The 19,607-nt window shown below is 37.0% G+C and overlaps 1 protein-coding gene across 1 annotated transcript in view; it reads left to right on the top strand.

The window, feature by feature from the left end:
• LOC101044186 (phospholipid-transporting ATPase ABCA3-like) overlaps nt 1-19,607 on the top strand; it is a 68,853-nt gene that overhangs the window by 31,219 nt on the left and 18,027 nt on the right. Inside the window, exons 8-9 of the mRNA XM_074383182.1 lie at nt 2,377-2,550; nt 8,973-9,151. Of these exons, the coding sequence (XP_074239283.1) occupies nt 2,377-2,550; nt 8,973-9,151 (353 nt within the window). The remainder of the gene's footprint in view (nt 1-2,376; nt 2,551-8,972; nt 9,152-19,607) is intronic.

Raw genomic sequence — 19,607 nt, 5'->3', positions numbered from 1 at the left:
CAGCCAACTAAGTAATCTTGGGCTCTGGACAGCTCTCAGTGACAGGCAGGCCTCAGTGTCCATTACCTTCTGGCATGCCCCAGAGCTACATCAGCATTAGAAGCCATGATATTCCAGCCTGGCACTGTGTTGGCCATGGTGTTCAGGGCTTAGAGTACCTTCTAGTTTTCAATGGACTCAGCAATCTCAGACTTAGGGACCACCCTAGATGGCCTGCCCAGAATCTCTGGACAGGATTACTGTTGAAGCCTGTTCCCAGATGAAGCCAGACTGTGAAGACTAAAATAAGTACTTCTTCAAATGTGCAGACCTGCAACAAAAAGGATCATGAATAATCTGGTAAACATGACATCACCAGATGTCCCACTCCCACAAAGACCAGCAAACTGAAGCCCTCTCACTTGAGATTTTCACAGTCAGCACAGCAGTCCAAGCTTGACCCAGGACAGTTGAGCTAAGTGGTGGTGGTGGAGGGAGGGCGTCTGCCATTGCAAAGGTAGGTCTAATCTCACCTGTGTAAAAAGACAGAGGAAGCCTACACAGCAGCTGGGCTGAATCTGAGGCAGTCCAGCAGCACCTCTGCAGGCAGACAAGGGACAGACTGCCTCCTCAAGAAGCTCCCTGACCCCTGAATAACCAAAAAAATGCCACATACAGGAAGAGCTCAGGCTGACACCTGGCAGGTACCTTTCCAGGATGAAGCTACCAGAGGAAAGATGAGGCAGCAATCCTCACTGCTCCACAGCCCCAGTGGGTGACTCCCAGTCAAGCAAGGTCTGAAGTGGACCTTCAGCAGTTCTACAGCAGAGGAGCCTGACTGTTAGAAGGAAAACTAAAAAACAAAAAGAAATAGCTTCAACATCAACAGAAAGGATGTCCACTCAGAGACCCCATCCAAAATTATCAACTTAAAAGGTCAAGGGTAGATAAACCCATGAAGACGAGAAGAAACCAGCACAAAAAGGATGAAATCATTGAAGACCAGAATGCCTGTCCTCCTCCCAGGGATCACAACTCCTCACCAGCAAGGGAACAAAACAGTATGGAGAATGAGCTTGACAAATTGACAGAAGCAGGCTTCAGAAGATGGGTAATAACAAACTTCTCTGAGCTAAAGAAACATGTTCTAACTCAATGCAAAGAAACTAAAACTCTTGAAAAAAGGTTAGATGAAATGCTAACTAGAATAACCAGCTTAGAGAAGAACGTAAATGACTTAATGGAGCTGAAAAACACAGAACAAGAACTTCACAAAGCATACACAAGTTTCAGTAGCTAAATCGATCAAGCAGAATAAAGGATATCAGAGATTGAAGATCAATTCAATGAAATAAAATGAGTAGGCAATATTAGAGAAAAAAGAGTGAAAAGAAATGAACAAAGCCTCCAAGAAATATGAGATTATGTGAAAAGACCTAATTTACATTTGATCAGTGTACCTGAATGTGATGGTGAGAATGAATCCAGCTGGAAATCACTCTTCAAGATATTAACCAGGAGAACTTCCCCAACCTAGCAAGGCAGGCAAACATTCAAATCCAGGAAATATAGAGAACACCACAAAGACACTCTTTAGAGAGGATTTATAGAGCATTTCCACAATGATGTAAAGTTCTATTGGACAGTGCTGGTCTATAGAATTAGCCCTTGATATTTTTTACATCTGCACAAGAAGCCAGTATCCAGAATTATTCATTCTCTGTCAATTATTTTTCTCTATAGGACAGCCTTGCCATAATTTTAGCACTTGAGGGTTTATGTCTTTGCCATCTCTCCTTGCTCAAAGTGTTTTATAAGAACTTTTTCTTTAGACCTGTCTTTCATCCTCTTCCCAAATGTATGAATTCATTATCAAAATTCTACACTGGAAATTCATCAATTAAACATGTTCATATCTCCAGGAACTTAGTCTCTAATTATTTATATGCAATTCATTCTTTGGAAAGACATTAATTGACTTACCAGCTTGTTTCTTTGAAGTTTTCTTGAACTCTCAAATGTTTCAGAATGTTCCCTATCCGCTCCCTACTGCTGAATTCTAGCCTCTATCTCCTGCCTCTACTTTACTCCTTTAGGTAATCAATTTATGTTGGAAATGTTGAAAAATAGCCAATAGTGACTTCCTGCCCCTATCAAGTGTTAGAAAGATTTATCATATGGATACCCACTTCACCAAAACTACTTCAGAATTCTACAATCATCAGCACAAACTGTGTCACAGGTGGCAGTGACCACTCCAGACAGCCACTAGAGCATTCTTCAAAGATAATTACCTGGTTTTCAATTTTCTAAGCTTGATTTGATTATCACTGGAGGATTTGTTGTCCCGGGGAGAGTTGATTTTCTGTAATGCAACCTAATCTCTTATCTTTTCAGAAAAGCTAACCAGCATGTCAAACACTACCAGAACCATTCTAAGTAATTCATTACTGTTCTTTCCCAATTACAACCTTGCAAAGTGCATTGGTGAGTATACATCTATCTACGAGATGAAGATACTGTGCACCATCTACAAGAATCTTGCTGTCTACCTAAATTGTAGCAAAGAAAGTAAGTACTTCAGGATCCCTAAGACTCTAGCACATTAGCTTCAGGTTCAGGCTATAAAACATGTGGAGAATCTGCCCTTCCTTCATTGTGGAGAGTCAGGACACATGTTTGGTACATAAGTCCTTTTACAAGGCTGGAAAAACCCTCCTTAAATATAATAAAGCCTCAGGCTGGGCGTGGTGGCTCATGCCTGCAATCCCAGCACTTCAGGAGGCTGAGGTAGGTGGATCACTTGAGGTCAGGAGTTTGAGACCAGCCTGGCCAACATGGAGAAACTCTGTCTATACTAAAAATACAAAAATTAGCTGGGCATGGTGGCACATGCCTGTAATCCCATCTACTCAGGAGACTGAGGCCGAAGAATTGCTTGAATCCGGGAGGTGGAGGTTGTAGTGAGCCGAGATCATGCCATTGCATTCCAGCATGGGCAACAGAGCGAGACTCTGTCTCAAAAAAAAAAAAAAAAAAAAAAGTAAATAAATATAATAAAGCCTCAAAAGCAAATCCAGGGTAAGTTTAAAGTGATCATCAGATATACAATAAGAAGTACTAATAATCAACCATCTACTAACTTTACCTGCATTATTTTAAATCTTCACAACAATCTCAAGTTACCTGTTTTTATTCTCATTTGAGGGAAATTACTGTGTCATACAGCTCTTATGGTCCAGATTGGGATTCGAAGATTTTATTCTTCCACTGCATAATGCATTCCCATAGGGATAGATTTGTTCTGTCTTCTAAATTTTTATTTAACACTGTTTAGTGGTTATTAGTTTGGAAGTGTTGCAACTATGTTGTTCATTTTATTTCTATGTATCTTTTGATGCTATTATGAATGATATGACTTTTGAAGTGTCATTTTTATTGTTTCTGATATAGAAAAACAGTTGAAAGAGTTTGTTTTCTGTATATTGAACTGGCTAAATTATTTTAATAATTTAGGTGTATATTTTTTATTTTAATGGATGTATTCAAAGCAGTGGCTAATATGTTTCTTTTATAATCCATGTACACTTATTTTTTGTTCTTGACTCCCTGCTTTGTCAAAGATACATAGTTCAAATTTAATCAAATTGGTGATCATAGACCTTCAGTTTTCTTTGAATTTAAAAGAGAACATTATAATACTTTACTATCAAGAATGATGTTTTCTATGGAAACCCTTTATCAGAATCAAGAAGTTTCCTTCTATTCTGTGTCTAGTTTAATTATGAATAGATATTCAATCTTATCAGATGTTTTTTCCTGCTTCTATTGAACTTTTCTTCTTTGTTCTCTTGAATTGCATATTCTATTGAACTACATGGTGAATATACAGGCTGAATTTGTAATGGTATGTGATAACAAATCAAATAATAAAGCAAGCATTATTGTGATATATTAAATTTTATATACTATGGGTTAAGTTCACTAATATTAAGGATTCTTTCATCTATGTCTATTAAAAAGATTAACCTAAAATTATTGGGAATTTTTGGTGAAATACTTATCAACCTTTGGTACAAAAAATAAACAGGCCAGGCGCAGTGGCTCATTCCTGTAATTCCAACACTTTGGGAGGCCAAGGCAAGTGGATCACCTGAGATCAGGAGTTTGAGACCAGCCTAGCCAACATGGTTAAACCCTGTCTCTAATAAAAATACAAAAATTAGCAGGACATGGTGGTGCACGCCTGTAATCCCAGCTACTTGGGAGGCTGAGGCACAGGTATCACTTGAACCCAGGAGAAAGGTTGCAATGAGCAGAGATCATGCCACTGCACTGCAGCCTTGCAATAGAGCAAGACTCTGTCTCAAGTAAATAAATAAATAAAATTTTAAAAATAACAAATTAAGACGTGCTTCCCATTTTTTTTATTTGCTCAAATATTTTGTATATTTACCAACATATTTTCTTAAATGTTTGGTGTTATTGGTTCTTAAATATTTGGTGAAATTCATATGTGAAGTTAATTGTACATGGAGATTATACTTTGCGGAGGTTTTTAATTATTGTTCACATTTCTAACTTAGAATTATTTGGCATCTTAATAATTTAGGGTGAGAAGTTGTTAGCTGAGTTTTTACAGGACCGTTTCATTCCATCTAAATTTTCCAGTGTAATAGAATACATTTATTCATAATACCTTATGGTATTTTTAACATTTGTAGGATTAATAATGATGTCTCCATTTTCATATATCTAATTTTTCCAACTGTATTTTTTTTTAATTTAAAAAGAAAAGTTTAATTGACTCACAGTTTCACATGGCTGGGGAGACCTCAGGAAACTTACAATCATGGCAGAAGGCACCTCTTCATAAGGCAGCAGGAGAGAGAATGAGGACCAGCAGAGGAAATGCCAGATGCTTGTAAAACCATCAGATCTCGTGAGAACTCACTCACTAGCACGAGAACAGCTGTATTTTTTTTAACCAGTCTTTCAAGAAGTTTACCAATCTTATTTGTCTTTTCAAAAAATAAGCTTTCAACTTTGTTGATTTTTATTGCGTGTTTTTTTTTTTTGTTTTGTTTTGTTTTGTTGTTTTTTGGGGTTTTTTTTTGAGACGGAGTTTCACTCTTGTTACCCAGGCTGGAGTGCAATGGCGCGATCTCGGCTCACCACAACCTCCGCCTCCTGAGTTCAAGCAATTCTCCTGCCTCAGCCTCCCGAGTAGCTGGGACTACAGGCACTCACCACCGTGCCCAGCTAATTTTTTGTATTTTTAGTAGAGACGGGGTTTCACCATGTTGACCAGGATGGTCTCGATCTCTTGACCTCGTGATCCACCCGCCTCGGCCTCCCAAAGTGCTGGGATTACAGGCTTGAGCCACCGCGCCCGGCCCTGTTTTTTAATTGTCTATTTTTTCCTACATTCTACATTTGGGGGATTAATTTTCTAACATCACAAGATGAATCCTTAGATTATTTGTCACTCTGTATTCTTTTCATGACTATACTGTATCTCAGTGTGGTTGGAGGAATTGGTATTTTTTCTGTTTAGATGCTCTAAGCTTCTAATATCTGTGATTTGATATCTCATTACTTTTGGAAAGTTCTCATTCTTGGGAAGACAAAACTTCAGGGAAAAGTTAGGACAATTTGGAAGATAGAATTGTCCCTTGGAAACTTGAGATGTAGAAAGAAAGAAGCAAACAGCACTAAGTTTAGAGTACTGCAGAATCAAAAGGCTATCAGGAAATCAGAAAACTGTATCCACACTACCACCACCACCCTACTCCACTCACTCCCCAGCAAAAAGACATTTACATGTAAAGAAACTATATTTCACTCTACCAACAGAAATAGCTCTCATAAACCAAGTAACCATGTAATCATCCCAAGCCATTATCACCATTCCATAGAATTACTATTTTTGATGATCCATGAAAATTCACAGTTCACCAATGAGAACACATGGACACAGGGAGGGGAGCACTACACACTGGGGTCCGTTGGGGGGAAATGGGGGAGGGGCGTGGGGGTGGGGAGGTGGGAAGAGATAGCATGGGGAGAAATGACAGATACAGGTGAGGGGACGGAAGGCAGCAAACCACACTGCCAAGTGTGTACCTATGCAACAGTCTTGCATGTTCATCACATGTACCCTCAAACCTAAAAAGCAATAAAAAAAAAAAAAAAAAAGAAAAAAGAAAATTCACAGTTCACACAGAAATCATTTTCTTTTCTGTTCTGTGTTTAGTTAGTTTAATTATGAATACATGTTCAATCTTATCAGATGTTTTTTCCTGCTTCTACTGAACTTTTCTTCTTTGTTCTCTTGAGTTACATGTTTATTCTGTTGAACTATATGGTGAATCATACAGGCTGAATTGGTAATGGTATGTGATAACAAACCAAATAATAAATTAAAGCAAGCATTATTATGATATATTAAATTGTATATACTGTGGACTAAATTCCCAGAAAGAGGTAGACAACCTTTATACAAAGCTAGTATGAGAGGAGGACAAAAAATAGAAATAAAAACTGTACATGACAAAATAACCTTTTAAAAAAAACACAAAGGCAACATACTTATAAACACACCTATGGTAGGGGGCAGAAAATGTGTCAAAATGTTAACAATGTTGGTACTATGCAGAGGGAATGGTGTTTATTATTATTTCAATTTCACTTTATGTTTGAGAATTTTAGAAATAATATAAGGAGAAAAACGGATTTCAGAAGATTATATGTAGAGTATGATACTGTTTTTATAAAGCTCAAATTTAAAAATTAAAATATTGTTAATGCACACATGTAATGATAAATTTGTATGTAAATAACACAGAAAATCAGAACATAATTCATCATAGCCGTTACTTGTGGAAGATAGAACAATGAAGGAGCACATAAGTATTATGTTTACAATATTCATCAACTTTTCGTTTTGAGGCTTGGCTTATAGATGCCATTATGATATAATTAAAATTTATACATAAAGCCAAGCATGGTGCTCCTGCCTGTAATCCTAGCACTTTGGGAGGCTGAGGCAGGCAGATCACTTGAGGTCAGGAATTTGAGACCACCCTGACCAAAGTGGCAAAGCCCCGTTGCTACTAAAAAAACACAAAAATAAGCTGTGTGGTTGTGCACACCTGTAGTCCCAGCTGCTCAGGAGGCTGAAGCAGGAGAATTGCTTTAACCCAGGAGGCGGAGGTTGCAGTGAGTCAAGATCTTGCCACTGCACTCCAGCCTGGTAGGTATAATGGTCTATCCACATCTGAAAGAATCCCCTAATAAACGATTCGATTTTATAATATTTAATGTGGCTGCTGAATTCAGAATAAATACAAACATAAAACTCAATTGCATGTCTATACATTAATGACAAAGATTTCTGAAATGTGATTCTGAAAACCAGAGAGTTCAATGGCCAAAATGAACAGTTTGAGCAACAAAATAAAGTAGTATTGGATTATAACCCAAAATATAAAAAATAACATCTGTGAGTCTATTCTGATGTATTAAAATAATTCTGATATTTAGTTTGACATTTATTTAAATGATGTTCAACTATATTCAGATTTGAATATATTATTTTCAGTTATATAAGGGGAAAAGGAAAAACTTTAGAGAAAGCCGACAACCACCTCAATCAAGTAATCAAGAGCAACATCAGCAGTAAATAATTCACTTTGATAGTATGGACTGCTCCTTTTAGACGTGATAAAGATTGAACTTTATCTTTACGATATTCCTCCCAAAAACCCATAACCTCATTCTAATCATGAAAAAAAAAAAACCTTATATAGATCCCAACTGAGGATCTTCCAGTTTGTATTCTACAAAATACCTGACCAGTACTCCTCAAAAATGTCAATGTCATTAAAATAAGAAAAATCCAAGAAACTATCACAGCCAAAAGGAACCTAAAAGACATGGTTCTTAAATGTAATGTAGAATCTGGATTGGAGCATGGAACAGAAAAGGAACATTATATTTTAAAAACTAGGAAATCTGAATAAATTAGACACATCAGTTATTAACAATGTATTAATATTTATCATAACATGTATCATACTAGTGTATGTTATTAGTAAGAGACACTGAGTACAGGCGATACAGAGCTCTCTGTACACTCTTTGCAATTTTTCTATAAATCTAAAACTATTATAAATCTAATACTGTTCTAAAATATCCTTTAAAAAAAAAAGAGTTTATAATTTTCTTCTAACAGGAATTTCTTTTTTTTGAGACAGAGTCTTGCTCTGTCCCCTAGTCTGGAGTACAATGATGTAATCTCAGATCACTGCAACCTCCAACTTCCAGGTTCAAATGATCCTCCTGCCTCAGCCTCCCAAGTAGCTGGGATTACAGGTGCCCACCACCACGCCCAGCTAATTTTTGTATTTTTAGTAGGGAGACAAGGTTTCACCATGTTGGCCAGGCTAGTCTCGAACTCCTTACCTCAGGTGATCTGCCCACCTCAGCCTCCCAAAATGCTGTGACTACAGGCATGAACCACTGTGCCCAGCCTATAATTTTGTTGTAACAGGAATTCTGTGCCTTTTTTTGTTATGAACTTTCCAAGGAAGTTTTACAAGTGTCAGCTAATGGTCAGTTTTATACTGTTTAAAGGCAAGTGTATCCTCTTTTTAAAGCTTTGTTCTAATTAGAAAAATCTCTCTGAAAGGATTTGGGATATATTGTTCATAGCATGCAACAATTATTAGATATATAAATAAATATATTGATATGCATATACTTACTTAATTACTATGAATTGTGTTAAGGCCAGCCTTCAAAATTTATTGTTCAAATGGAATTTTTGTAGTGGGATGATTACTTCTCACACTAAATCTCTTGTCTCAATTTAGTCTAATATTTGATTTTACTCTATATTTTTTCTTTGTTGTTTTCTGAGTTCTTGTTCACGGTATCAATGTTATGCACTAAGATTAGCTTTCTTGCATTTTCTTTTTTGCCAATTTCAGATACTGAGAAGAATATTTATTCTTTGGAAGAGTTTATGCTTGGAAAGTATTTGATTGTCATGAGTACTGCAGGCTTTATTTTCTTTCTCTTGATTTTCCTTTGGGAGACTACTTCATGGAGACTAAGAACATTCCTCAATCAACACATTTACTTTCGTATCTATAAGCGATACAGGAAGGTAAATACTCAAGTGTGGAATAATTTAAGAACATCTATGAGAAGTGAAAATTAGGTCTGTATGTGCCTGTATACCATTGTCTCAGCCAGCCTGGTGGCATGCTCCTGTGATCCCAGCTACTCAGGAAGCTTGGCAGTTACTTGATAAAACAAAAATCTGTGTCTACAGGAATGTCTTTTCTTAGTCTATATTGAGATAGCATTACCTACACTAAACTGCATTCATTTTCTTGGCCATTTCAAAGGTCCAGATTTTGTCTTTATTAATTTTCTCTAATGCTATTTTCTGTTTCACTGATAATCTAATTCTTTTTCATGGCTGAATAGTACTCCATTGTGTATATGTACCATATTTTATTTATCTATTCATTCACTGATGGATAGTTAGGTTGCTTTCAAATTGGCTATTGTGAATAGCATGCCAGCTGTGAGTCTGTCACATGTGGCTTTTATTATGTTGAGGTATGTTCCTTCTATACTTATTTTTTTAGGCTTTTTATCATGACTGGATGTTAAATTTTATCAAATGCTTTTTCAGCATCAGTAGAAATGATTATATAGTTTTTGTCCTTCATTATGTTGATATGATATAACACATTGATTGGTTTATATATCTTAATCCATCCTTGCATTCCTGAGAGAAATCTTATTTGTGATGAAAGGATCTTTGTAACGCATTGTTGAATTCAGTTTGCTAGTATTTTATTGAGAATTTTTACATCAGCATTCAGCAGGGATATTGGTCTGTTGTCTTCTTTCTTTTATGTATCTTTGTCTGATTTTGATTTTTGCCTTAATTTTATTGTTTACCCAAAAGTCATTCTGGAGCAGATTATTTAATTCTCATGTAATTGTAAGGTTTTGAGCAATCATCTTAGTATTGATATCTATTTTTATTGCACTGTGGTCCAAGAGTGTGGTTGGTAGGATTTGGGTTTTTTTTTTTAATAATGTGTGAATCACTGTTTTATGACTGATTATGTGGTCAGCTTTAGAGCATGTGCCATGGGCAGATAAGAAGAATGTATATTCTGTTTTTGCATGGAGAGTTCTGTGGATGTCAGTTAGGTTCATTTGGTCAAGTGTTGAGTTCAGGTCCTGAATATCTTTGTTAGTTTGTTTTTTGCCTCCATGATTTGTCTAATATTGTCAGTGAGGTGTTGAAGTCTCCAACAATTATTATGTGATTATTTAAGCCTCTTTGTAAGTCTCCAAGAATTTGCTTTATGAATCTGCATGCTCCTGTGTTGGGTGCATACATATTTAGGAGAGTTAGGTCTTCTTGTTGAATCAAACTCTACTATTATGTAATGCCCTTCTCTGTCTTTTTTGATGTTTGTTGGTTTAAAATCTGTTTTGTGTGAAATTAGAATAGTCCTTGCTTTTTTTTCTGTTTTTCCATTTGCTTGGTAGATTTTTCTCCATCTCTTTACTTTAAGCCTATGAGTATCATTGCATGTGAGATGGATTTCTTGAGTATAGCATACAGTTGAGTCTTGCTTCTTTATCGAACTTGCCACTCCGTGCCTTTTAATTGGGGTATTTAGCTCATTTACATTCAAGGTTAATACTGATATGTGCGAACTTGATCCTGTCATCGTGTCATTAGCTGCTTGTTACGTAGCCTTGATTGTGGAGTAGCTTTATAGTGTCAACGGTCTTTTACTTAAGTGCATTTTTGTGATGGTTGGTAACAGTCTTTCCTTTCCATATTAAGCACTCCCTTCAGGACCTCTTGTGAGGAAGGTCTGGTGGTAATGAATTCCCTTAGCATTTGCTTGTCTGAAAAGGATCTTATTTCTCCTTTGCTTATGAAACTTAGGCTGGATATAAAATTCATGATTGGAATTTTTTTTTCTTTTCAAACACTAAATATAGGCCCCCAGTGTCTTCTGGTTTGTAGGGTTTCTGCTGAAAGATCCACTGTTAGCCTAATGGAGTTCCCTTTGTACGTGATCTGCTCCTTCTCTCTCGCTGCCTTTGACATTTTTTCTTTCATTTTGACCTTGAGAAATCTGATGGCTATGTGTCTTGAGGATGGTTATCTTGTATAGTATCTCACAAGGGTTCTTTGCTTTTCCTGAATATGAATGTTGATGTCTCTAGTGAGGTTTGGGAAATTTTCATGGATGATATCCTGAAATATATTTTCCAAGTTGCATGCTTTCTCTCCCTGTTTCAGTGACACCAATGAGTCATAGATTTTGTTTCATTACATAATTCCATATTTCTCAGATTTGGTTCATTCTTCTTTACTGTTTCTTCTTCATTTTGTCTGACTGAGTTATTTCAGAGAACTGGTCTTGAGCTGAGCTTCTTCCCTCAGTTTGCTTGATTCTACTGTGAATCCTTGCAGTTGTATTATAGAATTCTTGAAGTGAGTTTTTCAGCTCTGTAAGACAAAGCTTGGTTCTTTCTTAAAATGTCCACTTCATCTTTCATCTCTTGTATTGCTTTATTATATTCCTTAGAGTCCTTGGATTGGGTTTTTGCTTTCTCCTACATTTTGGTCATCTTTGTTCCTATCCATACTTTGAATTATATTTCTGTCATTCAGCCATTTCAGCCTGGGTGTGAACCATCACTGCTGGGGATCTAGTATGGTTGTTTAGAGGTAAGAAGACACTCTGGCTCTTTGAGTTGCCAGAGTTCTTGCACTGGTTCTTTCTCATCTGTGTTAGCATATGTTTCTTCAGTATTTGAAATTGCTGTCCTTTGTATGGGTTGGTTTTTTGTTTTTTTGTTTTTTGCTTTTTTTTTATGCCTTTGGAGATTTAATTGTGATGTAAGGTGGATTCAGTTGACAACTTTGTTTCTGGAAGACTTTAGTGGGCTAAGGCTCAGCTCAGCACTCTTGGGCTGGTACTGGCTCCACAGCTTTGTTTCTCTGGCCCCTGGAAGTCAGGAATCTGCTGCACTGAAAGGGCTGAGCTGGTCTCAGTTCACTGGCCAGAACACTCTGCTAAGTGGCATCAGCCAAAGTATTTCGCTGGGGCAGTGGCAGCAGGATCTATGCTTGCTTGCCTGTGCCAGCAGCCACAGCAGTACACCAAGGTGTCGAATTCGGGTATTGTCAGAAGCAAGGCTGCCGCATTCCTGCCTGAGCTTGCACCATTTACAGCTGTGGCACGGCAAGGGCGGGGTGCTGGCACTGGAGGCTGGAGTGAGGGGTTCCAGTGTTGGTGCTCACACTCATGCTGACAGCAGTGGTGGCAGGGGTGAGGCACTGGTGAGCATGGCACTGTTGGCCTCCGTGGTGCGTGTGCTCCCAAAGGCAGCATTGGCAGTGCAGGGTGGATGAGGCCGCCAACATCCCCGTGCACATTTACAGCAGTGGTGGTGGCGGCACCAGGGCATGGGGTTGCTGGTGTCTGTGTGCACATTCACGGTGGTGGCGGTGTCAGTGTTGGGGATGTTGAATATCTTTTTACATACCTCTTGGCCATTCATAGGTCTTGTTTCAAGAAATGTCTTTTCAGGTCTTTTGCCATTTTAAAATCAGATTATTTGTTTTCTTATTATTCTGTTGTTGCAATTGCTTATATATTTTGGATATTAATCCCTTATTAGGTTTATGGTTTTGCAAATATATTCTCCCAATCCATAGTTTGTCTCCTCACTCTATTAATTGTTTCTTTTACTCTGCTGAAACTTTTTAGTTTCATACAATTTTATTTGTCTATTTTTGCTTTTGTTGCATATGCTTTGGGGATTATTTGGGGCAAAAAAAAATCTTTGCCAGACCAATGTAAAGAAGCTCTTTCACTATATTTTCCCTCTAGGAGTTTCACAGTTTCAAGCCTTAAGTTTAAGTTTGTTTGTTTGTTTGTTTTTGTTTTGTTTTGTTGTGTTTTAATGCTGTTGTTGCCCAGGCTGGAGTGCAATAACATGATCTCAGCTCATAGCATCCTCTGCCTCTCAGTTTCAAGTGATTCTCCTGCCTCAGCCTCCCGAGTAGCTGGCATTACAGGCACCTGCAACCATGCCTGGCTAATTTTGTACTTTTAGTAGAGATGGAGTTTCTCCATGTTAATCAGGCTGGTCTCAAACTCCTGACCTCAGGTGATCCACTCACCGTGGCCTCCCAAAGTGCTGGGATTACAGGTGTGAGCCACGGTGCCCAGCCAGGTTTAAGTCTTCAATCCACTTTGAGTTCATTTTTTAAGTATTGAGTGAGGTAAGTGTTCAACTTTATTCTTTTGCATGTGAATATTCAAATTTCCCAGTAGCACTTATTAAGGAAACTGTCTTTTCCTTGTTGTGTGTTTTGGGCACCTTTGCTGAATATATTTGGCCTTAAATGCATGATTTTATCTCTGGGATCTCTGTTTCCTTCTGTTATTCTATATGTCTGCTTTTGTACTGGTACTGCATTACTATGATTACTGTTACTTTGTAGTAGATTTTGAGATCAAGTTGTGTGATGCCTGGGGTTTTGTTCTTATTTTCTCAAGATTTATTTGGCTATTTGGAGGTATTTGGGGGTTTCATATGAATCTGAGAATTGTTTTTTCTATTTCTGTGGAAAAGGCCATTGGGATTTTGATAGGGATGGTATTGAATCTGCAGACCACTTTGGATGGTATAGATATTTTAATAGTATTAATTTTTCCAATCCATAAACACAGGATATCTTTCCATTGATTTTGTCTTCTAGAAAATATTTAATCTTTGTTCTATAGTTTTCAGTGTGGAGACTTTTCAGCTCTTTCATTAAATTTATTGCTAAGTATTATGCTACTGTAAGTGAGATTATTTTTGGATTTTTTTATAGGTAGTTATTCATGAATAGAAATATTGATTTTTGAGTATTGATTTTGTGTCCCACAAATTTATTTATTTATTTTTTATTTGAGGTGAAGTCTCGCTCTGTCACCCAGGCTGGAGTGTAGTGGTGCAATCTCAGCTCACTGCAACCTCTGCCTCCTGGTTTCAAGTGATTCTCCTGCCTCAGCTTCCTGAGTGTAGTCCCAGCTACGCTAATTTTTTGTATGTTTAGCAGAGACGGGATTTCACTGTGTTAGCCAGGATGATCTTGATCTCCTGACCTCATGATCCGCCTGCCTTATCCTCCCAAAGTGCTAGGATCACAGCCATGAGCCATCACATCCAACCTTCACAAATTTGTTGATTTCATTTATTAGCTCTCACAGATTTGCGGTGAAATATATAGGATTTTCTGTATGTAGGATCATGGCATCTGCAAACAGGGACAATTCAATTTATGCCTTTTTAATTTGGGTAACTTCTATTTCTTTTTCTTGCCTATTGCTCTAACTAGGACTTTCAGTAGTAGACTGAATAAAAGTGGCAAGAATGGGCATCCTTGTCTTATTCCTGATCTTAGAGAAAAAGCTCTCAATTGTTCTTCATTGAGTATGATGTTTGATGTAGGTGTGTCACATATGGCCTTTATCGTGTTGGGGTACATTCATTCCATACCTAATATGTTGAGAGTCTTTTTTTATTATAAAAGAATGTTAAATTTTGTGAAATTTTTTTTCTGTATTTATTGAGATGAATCATATGTTTTGTTCTTTCTTCTATTAATGTGGTGCCACATTTATAGATTTGTGTTATGTTAAACCATCCTTGTATTCTTGGGAGAAATGCCACTTGGTATGATAAATGATCTTTCTGATGTGCTGTTGAGTTTGGTTGAGAACTCAACCACATTGCTAGTATTTTGTGCTAGTATTTTGTGAGAAATACTATTTGTGCTAGTATTTTTTTTTTTTTGAGACAGAGCGTTGCTCTTGTTACCCAGGCTGGAGTGCAATGGCGCGATCTCGGCTCACTGCAACCTCTGCCTCCTGGGTTCAAGCAATTCTCCTGCCTCAGCCTCCTGAGTAGCTGGGACTACAGGCACGCGCCACCATGCCCAGCTAATTTTTTGTATTTTTAGTAGAGACAGGGTTTCACCACATTGACCAGGGTGGTCTCGATCTCTCGACCTTGTGATCCACCCGCCTCGGCCTCCCAAAGTGCTGGGATTACAGGCTTGAGCCACCGCGCCCGGCCTATTTGTGCTAGTATTTTGTTGAGATCTTTTGCATCTATGTTTTGTTATGTTGTGTTTCTCACTTTCATTTATCTCAAGATTTAAACTTTTTAAATTTGTTCTTTGACTCATTATTTAGAAATATATTCTTTAATTTTCATGTATTTGTGAATTTTTCAAAATTGTTAATGTTATTGATTGTTAGTCTGATACCATTGTGGTCAGAAAAGATCTTGATATGATCTCAGCCTTTTGAAATGTGTTAAGACTTGTACTGTAGCCTAACATGTGAACTCTCCTGGAGAATGTTCTGGGTACACTATAGAATAATTTGTATTCTACCGGTGTTGTATCAAATGTACTGTATATGTCTATTAGTTCTACTTGGTCTAAAGTGTTGTTTAAGTCCGGTGTTTCTGTACTGATTTTCCGAATGGATGAGCTGTACATTGCTGTAAGTATGGTATTGAAGTTTCCTACTATTCTTGTATTACAATTTCTCTCTCCCTTCAGATCTATTAAGACTTGCTTTATATATTTAGGTGATCCAATGTTGGGTACATGTATGTTTATAATTGCTACATCCTCTTGATGAATTGTCTCCTTTATCATAATATAATGACCTTCTTTATCTTGTTTTACGGTTTTTGACTTAAAGCTTATTTTATCATAGCTACTTCTGCTCTTTTTTTGGTTTCCATTTGTATGAAATATTATCTTTATCTCTTCATTTTCAGTCTAGGTGCATCTCTACAGGTGAAATGAGTCTTTTGTAGGTGGTATATATTTCAGCCACTCTCTATCTTTTGATTGGAGATTTTAATTCATTTACATTGAAGATAATTATTGATGGATAACTACTTTCATTTTGTTGCTTTATGATTATTGTGTAGATCCTTTGACCCTTTTTTCCCTCTCTTGCTATCTCCTTATTAATTAAATGATTTGCTCTACTGGTGTACTCTAAGTCTTTATTTTCTGTCTCTTTTTAACTGCTTTGCTTTTTTGCATTTACCATAATGCTTCCCAAGAAACTTTTTATAGTTATGGCAGGCTACTTTAAGCTGATAATATCTTAATTTTATCATAATTTGATCATATTTCAAAATTCTGCAATATACTCCTTCTCTTTCCACACTTCAAATTTTTAATGTTACAGTTTACTTTCTGTTATATTATGTTTCACTTAAGAAAATATCTCATTTTGTCTTTCAACCTTTATACTAAAGTTAAAAGTGATTCATACCACCATTACAATATTGGAGTATTCTGCATTTGACTATATGCTTACTTTTACCAGTGAGTTTCATTTTTTCATATGTTTTTCTGTTACTCATTAGCACCCTTTTATTTCATCTTTAAGAAATTTTATTAGCATCTCTTGTAAGACGGATCTGGTGGTAATGAAATCCCTTCAATTTTGTTTGCCTGGAAAAGTCTTTATCTCTCCTTCATTTGTGAATGACAGGTATGCAGAGTATAGCATTCTTGAATGGCAGTTTTGTTTTTCCCTGAGCACAAATATATCATCCCGTTCTCTCTTGGTCTGTTAGGTTTTCTTTATTTGGTCCTGTGTATTTGAGTTACCATCTAGTGTCATTTTTTTAGACCAACACAGATTTGCTCACTCTCACCTTCTTCGGGCTACTATTGGCAAATTAGCAAATATATTGTATTTCTCTGTGCTATAAGCCCGAACATACAAAAAAGTATATATATATATATATATATATATATATATATATATATATATCATTTTGTACAGTTGTTCTTTAAGTCAGCTAATGGAAGAAAGGAGAAGAAACATGCATTTATGCCATTTCTTAATTTCATAATTATCTTTATCAGCTTTTTTAAAGTGTGGATTTGAATTTCTGTCTGGGGTCAATTGCTTGTAACTGAACAACTTCCTTTAAAGACAGGTCAGCTAGCAACAAATTTTCTAAAAGTTACGTCCTCTTTTTTCCTTCATTATTTAAACATAGCTCTGCTGGATATAGGATTCTTGCTGATAGTTTTTGTTTTTCCTTTCAGCACTTCATACATGTCATTCCCCTACTTTCTGCCTTCAATTGCTTCTGATAAAAAGTCATTTGTCAACTTATTGGGGTTCTTTTGTAGGTTATGAGTGTTTTTCTTTTCTGATTTCAAGATATTTTTCTCTTTGTCTTTGGCTTTCAGCAAATTTACTTATATGTTTACACCTAGATGTTTTTGTGTTTATCCTGCTTGGTATATCTTAAGCCCCCTTGATTTGTAGGTTGATATCTTTCATCATATTTAGGAAGTTTCCAGCCAATTGCTTCTTCAAATAGTTTTTCTGTTCCTTTTTTGACTTTCTGTTTGGCATTCCCAATATGCAAATGTTGGTATGCTTAATGGTGTCCCAAATTCCCCTGAGGCTTTGTTCATTTTTCTTCATTGGTTTTCTTTTTGTTCTTCAGACTACATTATCTCCTTCTGCCTATCTTCATATTTGCTAATTCTTTCTTCACATCTACTATTGAGCTCCTCTGCTGAGTTTTTTATTTCACTTATGGTACTTTTCAACTCTAGAACCTATATTTGATTCCTTTTTAATAATCTGTATCTCATTATTCTCTGTTTGATAAAACATTTCCATAACACCTTTCTTCATTTTTTTAAGCATGGTTTCATTTACTTTTAGAATATATTTGTAATGGCTACTTTAAAGTCTTTGTCTGTTACAGCTGATGTCTGGTCACTTTCATAATTTCTTTTGCCTGTTTCTTTCCTATATGTGACACAAACTTTTATATTTCTTTCCACATGTAATTTTTTTTTTACTGAACTCTAAACTTTTTAGATAATATGCGTTGATAACTATGGGTACTATTCTCACAAAGGGACTTGTTGCTGTTTGCTAGTTTATTGCTCAGTGGCTCACTGGGCTGTTTGAGTGAAGTCTCCCACTTCCAGTTTGAAGCCTCAGATGTTGCTCCTCAGAGGGTGCAGATCTTGGGACTGGCACAGTTATCCATGGATGACAGTGATTTTTCAGGGCTCTTGACTGTCTCTTTTCATGACCACATTGAGCTATTAAACTCCACTAAGTTTAATGTTAATCCAGCTATTAAACTCGACTGATCTCCTATTTCTCATTGGTTTCAACAATGCCCTGGGGTGTGAATTTCTCTAAAAACTGATCAAATTAAATTATATGAGTAGTTTGAAGTCAGAGTTTAAGCTTCATCTTCACCCCAGGAGGGCTCTTCATAGCTGTCTTTTTTCTTGGTTTTCTTTAGTAAACTAGCTAGCCTACGGTTTGATTTATATCTGTAATAGAGCTAGCTATCAGTCATCTCTTAATTGCTTTCCCTCAAAACCTCCATTATGTTTTACAGTATCCTTAAGTTTTAACTTCCCCCATCCTCTGTTTCAAATTAAGTCAATTAAATTGGGAAAAGCAGAGGAGTTCTCTGTCTTATGGCCTAACTCTCCGCCTGGGCAAAATCTCTGAGCTGGGATAGTGGTATGCTTTTCTGCTTCAGGGTTGGATGTCCAGTGGAGGACAGTAGTCTCTGTCTTCTTGGCTTGCCTCTCCAAGCATGAAACCTTTTCGCTATGAATGAGCCAGGGTCCAGTCCCCAGTATAGCAACTCATGCCCAAGGTATTCTCCACCTTATGAGTAGGGGCTGAGTGGAAGAAGGGAGACCCAAAGCCATAGCTGTTCTTACCCAAAACGTAGCCTCTGCAACAGGTTGTTAGGAATGGGATGAGAAATGCTAATCCTCTTCCCCTTACAGAAATATACCTTAGCCCTTGATTGGAAGCTGGGGAAAAAGGGAATCCAGTATTTTTGGCTGAACCTGCCTAGAGTAATCTTCTGCCACACTGGCCTGTGGGGAGGGAAGGGGGTTGGGCCATGATTCAAATACTACTGGATTTCACTGTTCTTAATAAATCTAATAGGTTTTCTTGAATAAATGTTTCTTCATTTGTTGTATGCCCTTAGGATCTGCTCTGGTTTGAATGTGTTTCCCACATTTCATGTGTTGGAAACTGAATCCCCATTGTGGCCATATTGAAAGGTGGGGCATTTAAGAGGTAATTGGATCCTGAGGGCTCTGCTCTCATGAATGGATTAATCTATTGATTAATGGATTGATGACTTAACATGGAAGTGGAACTGGTAGCTTTATAAGGAGAGGAAAAGCAACCTGATCAATCATGCTAGCATGAGCTTAAGTATGTCAGCTCTCTCATCAGGTGATGTTCTTTGCTGCTTCAGGACTCTGTAGAAAGCCCCCAACCAGGAGTAAGCCCTCACCAGATGCTGAACCATGCTCTTGGACAACCCAGTCTCCATAACTGCAGCAAACAAATTGCCTTTCTTTATATAAATTACCTAGTTTCCAGTACTCTATTATAAGCAACTGAAAATGGCTAAGGCAGGATCATAACTAAAGGCTTTAAGTGGTTATATTTTAAAAC

Source organism: Saimiri boliviensis, chromosome 12 (assembly GCF_048565385.1).
Source record: "Saimiri boliviensis isolate mSaiBol1 chromosome 12, mSaiBol1.pri, whole genome shotgun sequence".
Classification (NCBI taxonomy): domain Eukaryota; kingdom Metazoa; phylum Chordata; class Mammalia; order Primates; family Cebidae; genus Saimiri; species Saimiri boliviensis.
This window is presented reverse-complemented; position numbering and strand designations above follow the sequence as displayed.